Below are 19486 nucleotides of genomic sequence, written 5' to 3'. Positions count from 1 at the left end.
CCTTCCTTAGTTCCCGCTTTGGCTCCCCGATCAGCAGCCCCCCCCCCCCCCCCCCGCGTGTTTTAACCTTTACGCGATGTCAATCAATGAAGAACGCACACCAGATTCGTTTCCAGCTTCTCTCTTCACACAGTGTCCCGCCTTCAGCGTCAGCGATGATGCATTTCCTGTTCCCGCGAGGGCGGGACACTGTGTGAAGAGAGAAGCTGGAAACGAGTCTGGTGTGCGTTCTTCATTGATTGACATCGCGTAAAGGTTAAAACACGCGGGGGGGGGGGGCTGCTGATCGGGGAGCCAGAGCGGGAACCAAGGAAGGAAGGAGGGAGAGCCCGAGCTGCCTCGCAAAAACGCTGCAGCCTGCCACATGTAGGGGGGAGGGCAGGGGAGAGGAGAATTGTTGGCCATGTATGGATGCAGGGCAGGGAGAGAGAAGAAATCACTGGACAGGAGGGGAGAGGGCAGAGCAGGGGAGAGAATTGCTGACAGGCATGGATGGGAGGGCAGAGAGGCATGGATGGGAGGGCAGCAGCAGGGCCCAGGGAGAGGACAAATTGCTGGAAGGGGAGGGGAGAGAGGAGGATTGCTAGCTATGGATGCAGCAGGGAAGGGCAGAGAGGGACAAGGATGGACATGGGGGCCCAGGGAGAGGACAAATTGCTGGAAATGGAGGGGAGGGGAGAGAGGAGGATTGCTGGCTATGGATGGAGGAGGGAAGGGCAGAGAGGGACAAGGATGGACATGGGGGCCCAGGGAGAGGACAAATTGCTGGAAATGGAGGGGAGGAGGATTGCTGCCTATGGATGGAGGAGGAGGGTAGCGCAGAGAGGGACAAGGATGGACATGGGGGCCCAGGGAGAGGACAATTTGCTGGAAATGGAGGGGAGGGGAGAGAGGAGGATTGCTGGCTATGGATGGAGGAGGGAAGGGCAGAGAGGGACAAGGATGGACATGGGGGCCCAGGGAGAGGACGGATTGCTGGCTATGGATGGAGGAGGAGGGAAGCGCAGAGAGGGACAAGGATGGACATGGGGGCCCAGGGAGAGGACAAATTGCTGGAAATGGAGGGGAGGGGAGAGAGGAGGATTGCTGGCTATGGATGGAGGAGGGAAGGGCAGAGAGGGACAAGAATGGACATGGATGGGAGGGCAGGACCCAGGGAGAGAGAAGAAATTGCTGGAAATGGATATAGAGCAAGAAATGAAGAAGAAAGGAGGAAAGTAAAGAAATAAATGGAAAGGAAGCCCTGGAAATGGAGTTAAGAGGACAGATAGCAGCAGACTCAGATACTGGGCCAGCATGATCGGAAAAAGAAAGTCACCAGACAACAAAGGTAAAAAAAAAATCATTTTATTTTCATTTTAGCGTTTGGAATATGTCCACTTTGAGAATTTACATCTGCTATCTTATTTTGCAATGTATAGCAATTTGTTTCTAAGAATATTGCTGACCATTCCTGTCAGTGTGGCAAGTGGTGAGCGATCATTTTCACCGGGGGGGGGGGGGGGGGGGGCGTGATCATTTTCACGGGGGGGGGGGGGGGGGCGCCAACTGATATTCTGCAGGGGGGCGCCAGAGACCCTAGGCACGGCCCTGCCTGAGGACATAGAAAGCAGCAAAACTGCTTGATCTAAAATAGGGGGCTGAAGAGCAGCAGGTCTGTCGGCCAAGACAGCCTGAGACAAAATGGCAGTGTTTCCCATCACTCCAGGCACCGGCACACCCGAACTACCCACATCCCCCGCTACTGCGGCCGCAAGTGTGAAATCCCTGAGGCTGGGTGAGACCCCCGTGGATCTCAGCATCTCAGCCTCCAGATACAACAAGAGACACCAGGGCACAGAATAAAGTCCCTCTCAATGCAAAGAAGCAATAAAATATTATTCCCTTTTTTTTTCAAGGAAGGAAGGAAGAAAGAAAGAAAGAAAGAAAGAAAGAAAGAAAGAAAGAAAGAAAGAAAGAAAGAAAGAAAAGGCTCACCACCTTCCACCTGCTGTAGACTGATGATACTGATTCTAGTTACAGTTGGCCAGGGCTCTTATTGGCTCTCTCTAGTCAGAATTTTCAGTCTCCACCTGCTGGAAGGCATGCACAACCCATTAGTTGCATTCTGAACCAGTCAGGACACTAAGGAAGTTAACAGTTTAAAACTCCAGGTCCAATTCACTCTGTGCAATCTATTTATGAACACACACAGGCTAAGGCTTTGTAGCTTTGCTGCAGATGCTTGTGGCAAATTCTGTGATATGAAGAAGTTGCTAGACTACTTCTCTGACATGGAAAGGAAAATAGATGTAGGAAAAAAAATAGTACCATCAATTTTTATACCATTTAGTGAACTAGAGTCATTCAAAACAGTAATGATTTTAATTTTTGGCAGAAGACCAAACACTTGAAAATAAATTAACTGAATGGACCACTGGGAGAAAAACAAAACCTTTGTTTACTGACAACAAAAAAATACAGAACAAACTTAAGTGCAAAAACCTGTGTAAAAAGATAACCAGAGGGAGGGTTAAGCACAAAACAGCAAGGCAAAACAATTGCCAAAAATCCAGCAGAAACTGTAGAAAGCTGATATCCAATAGCTCTGCAGGATGAGAACAAAGTGAAACAGAGCATGGGAACTCTTGCACAAGTGCAGTAAAGGTTGGAATGGTCATTCATTCAGCACTGAGCACATTCACTTCACTTCATCTACTTGTCTTCAGAAAAACTACTACCAATCATTACTACATTGCTATTGGAGTTAGAGAGATGTCAAATGTTAGGTATAGGAAGGCTGTACTCACGAGCAGGACCCAGCCAGACGGCAGACCCCACAAGCTGGTTTCCTAATCAGATACATGGGCCAGCCATAGGCTGCCAGTGCAAACAACATGTAGTAACAGACCTCTTTGTACCGTAGCATCTCTTGCTGAAAATAGGTTAAAAAGAAAAGAAAATCAGAGGAACTAACATGTTTCATTATAAGCTACTTAATTTGCTAAGAGAGAAGATAAATCAAATGGGCTGCATGGCCTGTACTGCTTTATCATCATGCTACTGCCCTAACCTGGAAGATCACTATTTTGGAATGGGATTATAATAAGGACCAAGTTCTCTCCTACTGAAGGACATGGCTACCACCAGAAAAGAAAATTGTCGCGGCACACATGGTCAAAGTAGAAGGAATATTAAACATCTTTACTGAAGTAAATTAAAATACAGCATTTTAATCTATTTCAATAAAGATGTTTAATATTCCTTCCATTTTTACCCTGTCTGCCTCCACAATTTCCTTCCTTTGGGACTTAGCAGACCGTTTGCTTGTTTTTTATGACCAGAAAAGAACATGACACTAAGCCATGAATTCAGAGAAACTTACTGTATTTTTCAGGTCAAGATACTTGGTATTCTTAGTCACTGGCATCCCAGAAAGAAAGGCCAAAATATCATTGTTTGTCTAAAAAAATACCAAAAAACAAACAAAACAAGAATCAAACACAAAGTGAAACATAAGTGACCTCAACTGCAAATAAAGTCCACTATGTTTCCCCATCTTATTACAGTGTTTCCCCGAATATAAGACACTGTCTTATATTAATTTTTGCGCCCAAAAAGGCGCTAGGTCTTATTTTCAGGGGATGTCTTAGTATTTCGGGGAAACACGGTTGGCCCGCCCACCTTCCCTCCGTCGCTCCTGCAACTACCGGTAACCCCCCACCCGAGGCCACACCCCCCCCCCCACCCGAGATGGCGCTCCCACCCGAAGTCGCTGGACCCCACCCCCCTCCGTCGCTCTGAAACTAACCTGAACTTAAGCCTCCTTTCACTTTCCTTCCAGTTCGCAGGAGCAGCAGGGCAGGCCTCTCCTTCCTTCCGTGCCCCACCCTCGCCTGACGTTACGTTACGTCAGGCGAGGGCGGGACACGGAAGGAAGGAGTGGCCTGCCCTCCTGCTGCTGCTGCGAACTGGAAGGAAAGAGAAAGAAGGCTTAAGTTCAGGTTAGTTTCGGAGTGATGGAGGGGGGTGGGGTCCGGCGACTTCGGGTGGGGGCGCCATCTCGGGTGGGGGGGGCGACCTCGGGTGGGGGGTTAGTTTCGGAGCGACGGAGGGGGGGCTCGGCGATCTCGGGTGGGGGGGGGGGGGCGACTCTACTTACCGGTAAAAGAAAAACTTTGCTAGGCCTTACTTTCGAGGGAGGCCTTATATTTTCCAAGGGCACCATAAACCTCGGTAGGTCTTATTTTATGGGGATGCCCTATTTTCGGGGAAACACGGTATCCTTTATGTTGTTCTCTCATCTTTTGTCTGACATCACCCTCCTGCTTGCGATGACTCCTTATCCTTCCATCATCCATTTAAAACAACTTTTTTGTGAGGATATTAAAAAAGGCTAAGAACATATTTTAAACAGAAATCCTCTAAACTGATATAACTAAAATTATTTGATTTTCTTGCCTTTGTAATATGTACCTTGCCTTTAGTTTATAATTTTGACATTATGAATTGTGCAGGATTCTCGTTATTCTACTTGAGATCTGGACCACTATATTTACCTTGGGATTGAAGCCTGTAGATTATTCACCAAAACAGCAACTGCATTCATTATTTTTCCTATCACCTCCCTGATCTGCAGATCTAAGCCTCTATACACCTGGAAGCACCTTCTCATTTCCCTTTCTGGCTCTTTCCCAATACTGACACCTTAAAAGGGTATGGCTAGATTTTTCATGCTCTAGCAATTATACTTGCGGCCCAAGTCCTCCACCCCCCCACCCACCCTTCTCCACCGTTGCCTCCTCACTTCATCTAGCACTGCATTACGCTTCGCCCTCTGCCGCTGACGGAGGAGGACCAGGCCGGCGATGATGTCAGATGGTACAATATCCAGATCTCGGAAAAACTCTGCAAAGAGGTAGGCAATTTCAGAGTATGCATCCTGCAAAAGAATGAAAGTCACCATGGAATCCAGGACAAAAATAAACATAGCAATTACAGTAACTCTGTAGCGGCATCTTCTCAGAAGTGAAATTAAAAACCTGAATGTATAAAAGGGAGAATCAGCACACCCTTCTGTGCTCAAGAGCACAGCATATAAAAATCACCTCTTTTCATTGTAAACTTTCAGTCTGCAGCATTACTCTTGCAGTGTATCAGTGAATCCCGCAAGCCAGCAATCATGCCTTATACTGGTGGCAAGAAAGATCCTTTGTTGAAGTTTTGCTCTCACTATTAGCACCCCCACTATGCTACTACCTAAATTTCCAAACAAAAATTTGAACCTGTGACCACTTGAATCCCCAATAGAATCTCCCCAGCAGAGCTAAAGGGAAAGATCCTTTATTGGAACCAGTAGTCTGAGTGTTCACATCCTGCCGCTTATCACTGTCCTATCGTACCATGTCCACAGTTTTTTTTTTTTAATTTTTTATTTATGAAATCTGAAATTCACATCAACAGGTAACACTTTTGCATTATTTTAACATGCCCTATAACACAATTCGTACTACTCCTTATTATAATTGTGTCCTTCCCTCAGTTTCCCCCCTCCCCACCCCTTCCCCAGCCCCTCATCTCCTCTACTTTATGGCATGGTTATCCCAAGTATAGCATCTCCCCCTTCATATATACACAAACACACAGAGAGAGGTTTTTTTTGTGTGTCCTTATTCATGCCGGTGGTATCACCATTTGGGGGGGCATCTAGCACCACCCCCGCCTGACCCCTCCATTCTTTATATTTGTCCCAAATTTTGGAGAAGTGTACTATTTGTCCATTTTGACTGCTGTCATTCTGGACATCTGATATAAATAATCCAGTTTGTGTATCACTTTTATCACTGGTGGAGCAGATTGAGTTTTCCATGCTGATGCCAGTGTTATTTTGCTCGCTACCAGAAAAGTAGCGGCGAATTGGTGTGTTGTTGGTGGCATTCCTTGTGGTCGAAAATGTAGTAAGCATTGGTCAGCTGTCATCAGGTACCTTTTCCATAATATTTGCTCAAGTAATTTAATCAGTTCCTCCCAATATACCTTTATCTTTGGGCAAGACCACCATATATGTAGCATATCTCCCACCGCAGAGCAGCCTCTCCAACAGTGGTTTGAGGCCCCTCTATACATTTTAGCTATATGGTCCGGTGTATAATACCAGCGGTACAATATCTTATATCCATTTTCTATCATTGCACTGCTGACCGACACTCTTACCAATGATCCTATCGCTCGCTCCCAGCTCTGTGTATCATGTTTCACCCCTGTATCTTGTTCCCATTTCTGTGTATATTTCAAAACTGGTGTTTTAAGTGTCGATAGGGCGGCATAAATTTGTGAAACGCACCCCTTAGCACTCCCTCCCCCCAGTGCCCGTTCTATCTCTGTCTCCTGTTATCTGTAATTCTGGTTTTGCCTTTCAGACAATAAAATCTCTTACTCGTGCATAATGGAAGGAGTGCTGTGGCGGTAAGTCAAATTCTTCCTGTAGCTCTTCAGTTGAGCGAAAGGCTCCTTCTTCCCAGAATTGCCCTAATTGTCTCAATCCTTTCCGTTCCCATTGCTTATATATTTTTCCTCCTTCTTCCCATTGAAATCCAGGGACCCCTCTTATATGCATTTTATGGAAATATTGTCTATTAGGGCAGAATTGCTGGCGTATCACGCTCCATGTCAATAGGGGGAACCGTAGCGCCATGGGCAGAAGTGTTGCCATGGCACGTATCCATGGCCTAGGCAACCACAGTAGTGTCGCTGGGTGATTGAGTCCCACCCAATGTTTTTCTATTTGAAGCCAAGGCTTCCTTTCATCTTTAACCCATGCTGCCAGTATCCTGAGTTGTGTTGCTTGAAAATACTGAAAGAAACTCGGCACCCCCATTCCCCCCCTTTTTTGGGCCATATATAACATTCTAGCTTTCACTCGGGGCGGTTTATGTTTCCAAATGAATGCAAATGTTTTGCATTTTAGTTGTCTAAAAAAGGTAGCGGGAATCGGGAGCGGCAATGCCATGAACAGGTATAGAATCTTAGGCAGGATCATCATTTTATGGCCTGTATTCTCCCTATCCACGAGAGCTCTAGGCCTTCCCAGCGATCTAGATCCTGGAATAATTCTGGTATTCTGGAGGGAAAATTTGCTTCAAATAGATCCTGTATTTGAGGTGTCAGATTAATTCCCAGATATTGTAAACAACGTGTTGCCCATCGATATGGAAACTGTTGTTGTAACCTCCTAGCTGTTTCTTCTGTTACAATTAATCCCATTATCTCTGATTTGGACATATTGATCTTAAACCCGGACACTATTCCAATTGTTGTAAATATTGTGTAAGACCCTCTAGAGAATTCTGGGGATCCATGATCATCAATAAGATGTCATCTGCAAATAACATAACTTTATGTGTCCTTTGCCCTATCCGAATTCCCTGTATGCGGGCTTCCGATCTAATTACCTGGGCTAGCAGTTCCATTGTAAGGGCAAACAGTAGAGGGGAGAGAGCACATCCCTGACGTGTCCCCCTACTCAACTGGAATATCTTGGATCGTTTCCCATTAATGACTAGTGCCGCTAAGGGCTGATCATATAGGTACTGGAGCCATGTTATATAGCACCCCGATAGTCCCATTTTTCTCAGCACCGCAAACATATATGGCCAATGGACCCTATCGAATGCTTTTTCTGCGTCCAAAGACAGCATTAGCGTCGGCTGTTGTATGCTACTTGCCTCATGTATCAAGTGGATAGCTCTTCTAATGTTATCAAATGTTTGTCTACCTTCTATGAATCGTGCTTGGTCATCATGCACTAAGTTCGGCAGTAGACTCTGTATCCTCCTGGCCAGGATTTTAGTAAATATTTTATAGTCTGTATCTAATAGCGTTATTGGCCGGTAGGATCCACATTGTCTCGGGTTTTTCCCGGGTTTCAGCAAGACGCTTATATGCTCTAAGCGCCACGATTGAGGTAGCTCTGCCTGTTGCTCTATTGCGTTCAGCGTTCGAGTTAGTATGGGTGCTAATACGTTCCTAAAGCTTTTGTAGAATTTATTGGTATAACCATCGGGACCCGGGGCTTTTCCATTAGGTAGAGTTTTTATGGCCCAATTCACCTCTTCTTGCGATATGGGTGCCGAGAGTCTTTCATTTTGATCCGGATCAATCCAGGGCAATTCTATCTTATCTAGATATTCCTGTATGATCTGTAGCCCCGGACGTGTATCCTCCCTATAAAGCTGTTTATAAAAGTTCATAAATGCTAAATTAATCTCTTCTGTTGACGTTAACCGTTGTCCCCTCTGTTCTTCAATTTCATATATGTAATTTTGCATACTCTTTTTTTTTAATTTACATGCTAATATCCTTGAAGCCTTATTCCCAAACTCGAAGTATTGCTATCTTACCCTTTGGAGTGTCTCAGCCACGTCAGCTAATTGGAGTTCTCTTATTTCCATTTGTATCTGATGATATTGTGTATCTTTTTGGTGTGAGGGTACTTGAGCTTGCAGTTGCTCAAGCTCTTCATGTAATTGTTGAATCTGACCCTTTTTTTGGCGTGCCCTGTAGGCCTGTAGAGAAAAAATCTGTCCACGTATTACTGCCTTCATGCCCTCCCACAGCACTCCATCCCCCATGTCACCTGTGTCATTATTTGTAATGTAATCTTTTATTTCCTTTTCTAAGCCTGTAACTGTGTTTGGGTCTGCTAATAGACTATCATCCATTCACCATTGCGGCCTACTAATCTTTCTGGCTGTACCTTGTAAATTCAATGTGACTGGCGCATGGTCCGACCAGGTTCTATTCTGTATTTGTATGTTGTTCCCTCTTTGAGCCAGTGTCTGCCCCCCACCCCCCCCTAGCCAAAGATCTATTCTTGAATAGGAGTCATGTACTGCTGAGTAACATGTGTAACTGCGAGATCTTGGGTTATTGTGTCTCCATATATCTATTAGCTGCCATTTACGCATAAAATTGTGCAATTTGGCCCTATCTGATCGAGCATATCGTATTCCTACGGTTGAATTGTCTAGCTGGGGATGGAGAGTCAAATTGAAATCCCCACCCATTAACAGTTCTCCTTCTATATGTCGGGTCAGAAGCTCTGATATTTCCTCATAGAAAGATCCTTGTTTCTCATTTGGGGCATATACATTTAACAACGTTATAATCTCTAACCCTAATGTTAGTATCATCAAAATAAATCAACCTCCTTTATCTCTTATTACTTGTTGTACCTACCAGGGATGTGGTCGCCTCAACGCTATCAGGACCCCTTTTTTTTTCTCTATGATTTGAGGCAAAGTATATGTCTTTATATTGTCCATATGTGCACATCTTTTCATGATTAGGTAGGAGATGTGTCTCTTGGGCAAATATTATATCTGCTCCATGTCGGGCTGCTTCCTTAAATAAAAGTTGCCTTTTTACTGGTGAATTTAAGCCCTTCACATTAAGTGTGAAGAAGGTGATCATAGCCATATTTGTTATCTATGTTCCCAATTCTGGATCTCTCTCTGTATCAGGATGCCAGGGACCCATACTATGTTTGCTCTCTTTCATAGAAGTTTTTTCCCAACCCCCCTCCCTTTTCCCTCTCTATCCCAGATTCCACCCTCCATACTACAGTCAGGTGTTTTTTAGGGAGTCAGTAACCTTCCCTTGCCCCAAAGCTGCTATCCACATAGAACTTTCTCTTAACCATGTTCAACAGTATAGCTTTAAAACATATATAACATTAACAGTACATGAGTTAACACTTATCAATTATCAACCTCTTACCAATCTTAACCCCTTTTTTCCGCTATTTTCCTGCGTAATAGTCTCATCGATGTCTTTGTGGTCCCGGTTCCACTGCCCCTCATTTTATATTAGTCAGTTGGGTAGCGTATAGCATCCAGTAAGTTATGAGTGGTCACCAAAAGATTAGGTTGTCCCAGATGTCCCTCGTCGCAAAGCTGTATCTGACTGCTGCCGTTGTAGTCGCCCTTTCCTAGCCGTGACCCATTGCCACTTGGGTCTGTCCTTATGCGCTATTCCTGTTTTTCGTGTGGGCTCAATCAGGTTGGTTTTCACTTTTTCTGGGAAGATCATTGCAGCGTCAGCGACCCTTCGGATCTGATGTAGCTTCCTCTCCTTGTAGAAGCGCAGAGCAAACGGGTGACTCCATCTACATTGTATGTTTTGGGCTCGCAGGTATTGTGTAAGGTAGCGAAGCTTGGCCTGCCATTGCAGCGTAGTAAGTGCCAAGTCTTGATATATCTCAATGTGGTGCATTTCCCATTTGAAATCTGGGATTTCCCTCGCCGCCTGCATTATTTTTTCCTTTAGTCTGTAGTCCGCAAAGCATGCTATCAAGTCTCCAGGCTGATTATTTCTGGATGTTCCCAGGGATCTATGCGCTCTCTCTATATGGATTTCTGATGGTTCTCTCTCCACCTGTTTCTCTTTTAAGAGAGCGCTTGCTATCTGCTGCACCACGTGTTCGCAGTTCGCATAGGAGGGGATTTCTGGAAGGCCTCGAAATCTTACGTTGCACCATCTGCTTCGATTTTCGATATCTTCCAGTTTATCCCATATTTGCTGGGAGTTCTGCTTATCCTCTATGGCTTGGTCATTTAAAACCTGTATCATCTCCGCTTGCTCTTCCAGCCTCTCCTCTGCTTCTGCTACTCGCTGCCCCAGCGCTCCTATTTCGCCACGTAGGTCGGCTCCCAAGCTATTCAAATCGGAGCGCATAGCTTTTAACTCCCCTGTTAATTCTTTCAAGCATTCCCGGATCTCAACCAGTGGATCGGTTCCTGCAATTTGGGGTTCTTCTGGGCTGTACAGTAGTTGGGATTCTTGTGTAATCTGTTGCTGCACCACGTCCTCTGCCGCTGCTTCCCTCTCCATGCTTTTTCGCCCCGTTTTGCTTTGCACATTTGATGCGCTGGGGCCTGGGTAAGTGAATCCCGCCAGGGACTGTACGATGCACAGGAGGTCATGCTTGCTGTATAACTGCTCACTTCCTCCGTTTGTTAGTTTCCCCAGAATTATCTTAACGCTGGATTAATCGCTCAAAAAAAATCATTTTCTGCTTTGGGGCAGCCGGAGCAAATCGCTCAAGCAGCCATCTTAGCTCGGTGAAGTCACTTCCTCCTTCCCATGTCCATAGTTTTAACACACACACCCACATGCTGCTTGTTCCACATGGTCAAGGACATGAAATACAATGCACGTGACTCCAGAACTTGTCCTATGGTGCATTACACTGGTGTCTACCTAGAAATTAAAGTGTACAAACTCCTTCCCATACTTACTGACTGTGAATCCTTAGTTCGTGTGCAACAGAGAAAGACTTTGAGTCGCCGCATCCAGCTACTGGCCTGACCTTCCTCCAGCCGATGCCTATACAAGGGAATACATGAACAAAGATAGTGAAAAACTGCATTTGCCAGAGAAAAGGACAAAGACTAGTCAATACAGACAAGTGTGTGAGTAGTACAACGTGGTATGACATAAGGTTAAACAGAACACAAAAATACAAGGGAACACAAAAGGTGGCACAAGGATGTGGGAAGTAAGAGCAAGGACAACATGTTATAGGCACCAGGTAAGTAAGCAAGCACTTGAATGCAGACATAAAAAGTTAAAACCAGAGAGAATGTATGCCACAGGAAGGTAACAAAACCAATGAAAGGGGATACCATGGAAGCAAATAAACATACATCAACAAAAACACATATACACATTTATTTTAAAAGCAAAAAAGCAGATTTGGACGAGCAAGCACAACTTAACAGGCAGGAAACAGAGTGCACATGAGAAAAATGACAGAAAAGGAAGCATACAGAGAGAAAAGCAGAAATATGTCAAGCTGATTCATTCAGATCAGTCTGATCACAACTTTTTAGCTCTCTGTTTCCAAGGTTCTGATCTCCTGCTCACCGCAGGTTGTATGTACGGAGGTTTCGCTGTCTCCTTTTAGTGGCTCGCAGTTTGACAAAGGTGCGCCCTGTTGGATCAAAGACGCAGAGAACGGTGATGCAGACGCTCAGAATGACGACCCAGTTACAGACAACCATCCCTGCGGGACAGAGAGAAGGAAGAGGCATCAAGTTGGTGGGCTCCCATGGAGGTGTACCACTATACCTACTGTCTGCTCTCTCACCCCTAAATCATTTGCTCATGTTTAATATTTGACCTCTCTGGACTCGCTAGTGATTCTTTACTCTTTTAGCTCCCACTCGTTTCTAGAAAAAATATGTGGCATAAAATCAAACGGTGGTGGCTCCAAAATTTCTGACAGGACTGATTTAGAGTTCCAGGACAGCATTATGCTGTATTTGCTACCTAGTCTGCAGGTCTGCACAGGTAATGCCCCTGGAGATAGAACATAGATTGTGTGTGGTTATTTCTGCTATTCATCTGAACACTGAAGTGTCCCAACAATATATTCATTTGGTACGTACCCAGTGTGACGTTCTTGGCAGTGGTGTCGCTGCAAGCAGTGTAATACTGAGCCAACCAGACAATTCCCACAATGGCATACACAAACTCAATTGCCAGGATGGCTGAAATGGCAAAGGGGTAAGGGTGAGAGGAAATACACTGAAATACAAGGCTATCATGTCAGCAACAGCTCTGCACCACTCCCAATACCAGTCATCAGCAGTTATCTTCCCATGCCCTAGTGTTGAGTGTCTAGGTTCACCTACTGTAAGCACCTGCTAGAAAATAACACTTGAAGCTATAGTGGCTGCATATCTTCCATTCTAACAGGCGTCTTTCTATACATAAGTATAATATCTCTCCTCCTCATTAACCCAGAATGTCAAGCAACAGACTTTCCATCTTTAAACATCCATATTTGAAAGAAAAAAAAACAAACAAATGTAAACTAAATCAAAACCAAATACACCCCAAAAAACTAACACAAAAAGCTGAAGAGGAGATATGGGGAAAAACATTGGGGAGTGATCGTCATGAATAGCTGCATAGTTGTAGTATCTAAAAACATATAAGAAATATAATTTTGATAAAAAGAGATCCAAGATCATCAACCAGGAAGCAGCAAACTTAAATAAATAAAAATACCACCAAGAAAATAATCCAATGTAGGAAAGATTTGCATGGAGCATGGGTTGCCTTTAACTTACTCAGTCATGTATAGAGCATATGCTACCTGAGGTCTATTCTTAATTCTCCATATAGTGCATATTGCCTAAATCTCTCTTTTTCACCCTGCCTAATGCACATAATACTTGAAGTCTCTTACCCAGCCTGACATAGAGGACATACTGCATCGAGTCCCGGGGCTCTGTGTACAGGATGCTGCCACGCATGCTCAGCCAAATAATAGCTACTTCAGCAATCATACAGCTAAGCAGGATTCCCAGGTAACCCCTGCCGTGATCCACCAGGTTAAGTGAGCATGTCTCATGAGGGTTGTACGTCAATCCAAACAGAACCACTGATAGAATCACAAACCTGTAAAATAAGAGTGTCAAAAGTTGACAACTAGTCAGAACCCAATTTCTTAGTTTATTTACTCCTTCCCTTAGCCGTTATAGATGAGAACTACCATCACTTTCCATGGAAATAAAGAAAAACAGCCTCTGCTTTAAAGTTAGTATCATTCCATGATGACTGCCATTTCCCTTCTCCAACAGTTTCTCAAAACTGAGTATTAAGAAGCCTCAAAGATGATGAAGTGGCCAAGCATTCAATCTGATCTGTATGATAAGCAGTTGAATGAAGAAGAGAAGTACAACATGAGGCACATTTGTGATATGGTTTCAAGTTTCATTTTTATTTGTCATACCAGAGCCTTCCTTGTAGTTTACAAAGTAGAATTACATAGAATAAGCAGAAAGAAAATACAGTTGTTCCCAGTTCCAGTCCAGCATCACCCATTATATCCAAACAGCTTGGAAAAATACCATCATTTTCCCAAAGGCATCTATGAATAAAAAGGTTTTTAGACCCTTTTTAAATGATTAGAAAGTTGTTTCTAGTCTTAAATGAAGAGGCAATGAGTTCCAAAAGGAAGGACGTACAACTCTAAAGATAGAATTATAGACATTGCCCCCCCCCCACCCCCCCAAAAAATGAAATTGAAGTATGGGATAATTAATTGGTTCTGATTAACAAACTGTAGTGATCTAGAAGAGGAACAGGGGAAAAGCATAGGAGAAAGGAATAATAGTTCTCCAGAGTTACTACTACTACTTAACATTTCTACAGCACAACTAGACATGCAGTGCTGTACACTGAACATGTAAGTAAGAGACAGTCCCTGCCTCGCCTCACCCTATGCTTGGAACAACCTTCCTGAGCCCTTACACCAAGCCCCCCTCCCTGCCCATCTTCAAGTCTCTGCTTAAAGCCCACCTCTTCAATGCTGCATTTGGCACCTAACTCTTACCGTTCAGTAATCCAGACTGCCCAATTTGACTGCCCCTTTCAGATTGACTGTTCACTTGTCTTTTAGATTGTAAGCTCCTTGAGCAGGGACTGTCCCTCTATGTTAAATTGTACAGCGCTGCATAACCCTAGTAGCGCTTTAGAAATGTTAAGTAGTAGTAATAGTAGCTTACAATCTAATCAAGACAAATAGGACACATAAGGGATAAGGGAACTGCTTAAGGCGGGAATCTTATCAATAGGGTCAATATTATAAAGGGTGTCACATGATCCTATCTTTTTGTAAGCGAGCTTAAATACAGTATTTTGAAACAATTGTAATTCTAGCATAAGAAGTCCACTAAATAAAGAATTACAACAGTCTAAATGACTAATGACAAGAGAATGTATCAATATTCTAAGTACTTTCTGTCAAAGAAATGGAGCCAGGGTCTTCAACTGAAAAAAATAAAACAAACAAAAAAAAACAATGTTTATTGGACAGGTGCGAAACGTAAGTTTTATGAAGGACAACTTAGAATCTACAAAGATCCCTGACAACTTCACTGCAGAATAGGCCACTTTTGAACATGTCATTAGTATTGGAAATGATAAAAGTTATGCATCTTCCCATGAAAATAATTTTCCTTTGGTTTTGTCTGGGTTAAGTTTTAATTTATGTTTGGAGAGCCAATCTTCTATAAGGTTTCATTTAGAATTAAGTTTCCAAATGTTGCCAGTGTCTAACGGATCAACAGTAGTCAAGATCTGTATGTCATCTGCATAAGCATATGCTATAAGTAGTGATTGGATAAGCTCCAGTAGTGGGTCTAGAAATACATTAAACAAGATTGGAGATAGTGGGGAGCCACAAGTAAAAAAATACAGCGTTGATTATTTCAAAACACTATACATGTCTGTTCTGATAGATTGAAATAGACTAATTCAGAGCCAGGTACCTAATTCCTATTTCCTCCAAACTTTGCAAAAGGAAGGAGTGGTCTACTAAATCAAACACAGCAGATAGGTCTAATGATAGTAAATTCCCAGTTTACCCTGGTCAAATTTATTTTTAGTGATTCCAATCAATATCGCTTCCATGCTGTATTGTCTGCAAAATCCTGTCTGATTGGGATACAAGGTCAGCAAAACTGCTACTGCTTCTCAGAGCCGTGCAGAAAATTGTCTTTGCATTTCCTTGTATTGTGTTTGTGGTTGAAAAGGACTCCACATATAGATATCTTAGATTGACCGTTGACTGATCTCTGATGCAGGCGCCAGCCGAAACACGTGCCATATCAGGTTTTGAATAAAATATTGCTTCCTTTGACTTCCGAGTCCACTTTTTTTGTTCCGTATGTGCCAGATACATCTTTTCTATTGGACTATTAATTGGGATGCAGGACATTAATATGATCTAAGTAATTATATAGGTGAGATGTGACAAAGCTTCCACAAAATTTAGATACTATTGGTAAATTTACAATAGGATGGTAACTAGAGACTAAAGAAGCACTAAGGGGACCTCTTACTAAAGCTTAGCATGCACTAAATGCTGCATGACTTTATTTTATACCTATGGCCACATGGATCTTAGCGAATGCTAATGTTCGTTAGCATGTGCTAAGCTTTAGTAAAAGGGCCTATAAGTGATGCATTTTTGATTTGAGGGTGAATTATAGTGCTTTTACATGTTGCTAGTACCATACCTTGTTGTAAGCATTGAGATCATATGATAAGAAAAAGGGTTCAAAAATAAGTCAAAATTTGAAGGGATTGGATCATGGGGCACAATGGTGAAATGAATAGTTCTTAAGGGTTATGAAATATCTGCTTATGTTGGGGGATTAAGAGCTAAAAATTTGCTAGAAATGGAAGAGGAGGGCAGACCTTCCTGAGGGGTCATTGACAAAATTACCCTGTTGTGAGCATTAAGATATTTGTAATGCATTAATCTTACCCTGAAGCTAACAAGCCAAGTACTAAGAGCTGAGATCCAAGGACTCAGTTTTGCTTCAGGGATTTTGTAAAAGAACGAAAGATATTGTAAACTCTCTTGGAACTGGGGGCTCTCTCTATTTGATCACAGATATACAGTGGGGGAAATAAGTATTTGATCCCTTGCTGATTTTGTAAGTTTGCCCACTGACAAAGACATGAGCAGCCCATAATTGAAGGGTAGGTTATTGGTAACAGTGAGAGATAGCACATCACAAATTAAATCCGGAAAATCACATTGTGGAAAGTATATGAATTTATTTGCATTCTGCAGAGGGAAATAAGTATTTAATCCCTCTGGCAAACAAGACCTAATACTTGGTGGCAAAACCCTTGTTGGCAAGCACAGCGGTCAGACGTCTTCTGTAGTTGATGATGAGGTTTGCACACATGTCAGGAGGAATTTTGGTCCACTCCTCTTTGCAGATCATCTCTAAATCATTAAGAGTTCTGGGCTGTCGCTTGGCAACTCGCAGCTTCAGCTCCCTCCATAAGTTTTCAATGGGATTAAGGTCTGGTGACTGGCTAGGCCACTCCATGACCCTAATGTGCTTCTTCCTGAGCCACTCCTTTGTTGCCTTGGCTGTATGTTTTGGGTCATTGTCGTGCTGGAAGACCCAGCCACGACCCATTTTTAAGGCCCTGGCGGAGGGAAGGAGGTTGTCACTCAGAATTGTACGGTACATGGCCCCATCCATTCTCCCATTGATGCGGTGAAGTAGTCCTGTGCCCTTAGCAGAGAAACACCCCCAAAACATAACATTTCCACCTCCATGCTTGACAGTGGGGACGGTGTTCTTTGGGTCATAGGCAGCATTTCTCTTCCTCCAAACACGGCGAGTTGAGTTCATGCCAAAGAGCTCAATTTTTGTCTCATCTGACCACAGCACCTTCTCCCAATCACTCTCGGCATCATCCAGGTGTTCACTGGCAAACTTCAGACGGGCCGTCACATGTGCCTTCCGGAGCAGGGGGACCTTGCGGGCACTGCAGGATTGCAATCCGTTATGTCGTAATGTGTTACCAATGGTTTTCGTGGTGACAGTGGTCCCAGCTGCCTTGAGATCATTGACAAGTTCCCCCCTTGTAGTTGTAGGCTGATTTCTAACCTTCCTCATGATCAAGGATACCCCACGAGGTGAGATTTTGCGTGGAGCCCCAGATCTTTGTCGATTGACAGTCATTTTGTACTTCTTCCATTTTCTTACTATGGCACCAACAGTCGTCTCCTTCTCGCCCAGCGTCTTACTGATGGTTTTGTAGCCCATTCCAGCCTTGTGCAGGTGTATGATCTTGTCCCTGACATCCTTAGACAGCTCCTTGCTCTTGGCCATTTTGTAGAGGTTAGAGTCTGACTGATTCACTGAGTCTATGGACAGGTGTCTTTCATACAGGTGACCATTGCCGACAGCTGTCTGTCATGCAGGTAACGAGTTGATTTGGAGCATCTACCTGGTCTGTAGGGGCCAGATCTCTTACTGGTTGGTGGGGATCAAATACTTATTTCCCTCTGCAGAATGCAAATAAATTCATATACTTTCCACAATGTGATTTTCCGGATTTAATTTGTGATGTGCTATCTCTCACTGTTACCAATAACCTACCCTTCAATTATGGGCTGCTCATGTCTTTGTCAGTGGGCAAACTTACAAAATCAGCAAGGGATCAAATACTTATTTCCCCCACTGTAGGTTTGTTTGGCCTTATTAATAGCTTTTTTAAAGGAATTGGTCATACTTTTATAGATCAATATATGGGATGGATGGATTTTTAGATTTGCGCCATTTTCTTTCCCAGTGGTGAACCTGGTGTTTAAAACGTTTAAGATGGCTTTTATATCATCATCCCTCTTTCCTGCATTGAGAGTGAGATACTGTTTGCAAAGTGGCTAGAGTAGTGGTTCCCAAACCTGGTCCTGGAGGCACCCCAGCCAGTCAGGTTTTTAGAATATCCACAATGAATATTCAGGAGAGATATTTGGATGCACTGCCTCCACTGCACGCAAATCTCTCCCATTCATATTCATTGTGGATATCCTGCAAACCTGACTGGCTGGGGTGTCTCCAGGACCAGGTTTGGGAACTAATGGACTAGGATATTGTAAGTAACCAAAGGCCTTTCATTTGTGCCATCAGTGCAATTTAATGAATTTCAGTTTAATGTAGACCTTGAAAAATTTATGAGATTATTGCACTTAAAGACCTTTTTTGGTGACGCTCAGATGAGAGATGAACGTACTGTTCTTTATCCCAAGACGACGTGGAAACCACAAAGCCCACTGGACCCTGCACTCACCATGTTTAAGCAAATGGTGCTTACTGACATCAATAAATATAAAACCAAACATGGGTTTAAATTTCCCAGGAAATACAATCACAGCAGTGCCGAGTCAGCTGCTATTCTTAAATTACAAACTGATGAGTCTATAGTTATAAAGAAGGCTGATAAAGGTGGTGCTATAGTGATCATGGACAAACAACAATATATAGACGAAGGATTGAGACAATTAACAGATACTTCAAACTATGTGAAATTATCTTTAAATCCTACTAAAAGACTTCAATCAGTGATTAATCGTGTAACTGATGAAGCTTTAGACCAAGGATTCATAACATCAAAAGACAAAAGATTTCTTTGCTGTGCTCAACCCAGAACACCAGTCTTATATTTTTTACCTAAGGTCCACAAACATCCCACTAACCCACCGGGGAGGCCAATTCTTTCTGCTAGACAATCTGTTTTGGAACCTCTCTCTCAGTTTTTGGATGAATTTTTGAAGACAGAAGTCCCTAAAATTACTTCCTATATCAGAGACAGCACTCATTTTCTACAAAAATTAGCTTCCATAAGGACCGATGATATTCCATCAGTAATGATGGTCACCTTAGATGTGACCTCATTATACACATCTATCCCTCAAGGAGAGGCTTTGTTTACGATCCAAAATGTGCTAGATAAACGAATGAGACTACACTTGATTCCAACAGAATTTCTTATGAAACTGGCACGCCTAGCCTTGAAAGAGAACTATTTTATGTTCAATGGAACTCTATACTTGCAAAAGAGTGGAGTAGCAATGGGTGCTACTTTCGCCCCGTCTGTGGCCGACCTGTTTATGGAGCAATTT

General features: G+C 43.4%; 1 protein-coding gene across 1 annotated transcript in view; it reads right to left on the bottom strand.

The window, feature by feature from the left end:
* Positions 1 to 19486, bottom strand: part of DAGLA (diacylglycerol lipase alpha) — a 311785-nt gene that overhangs the window by 186287 nt on the left and 106012 nt on the right. The window contains 7 exon segments of the mRNA XM_030201172.1: positions 2790 to 2914; positions 3365 to 3442; positions 4787 to 4921; positions 11277 to 11364; positions 11905 to 12043; positions 12429 to 12530; positions 13235 to 13446. Coding sequence (XP_030057032.1) covers positions 2790 to 2914; positions 3365 to 3442; positions 4787 to 4921; positions 11277 to 11364; positions 11905 to 12043; positions 12429 to 12530; positions 13235 to 13446 — 879 coding nt within the window.

The sequence above is a fragment of the Microcaecilia unicolor genome, chromosome 4 (assembly GCF_901765095.1).
Source record: "Microcaecilia unicolor chromosome 4, aMicUni1.1, whole genome shotgun sequence".
Lineage (NCBI taxonomy): Eukaryota > Metazoa > Chordata > Amphibia > Gymnophiona > Siphonopidae > Microcaecilia > Microcaecilia unicolor.
The sequence above is the reverse complement of the archived record's forward strand: the minus strand, read 5'-3'. Positions and strand labels throughout refer to the sequence as shown.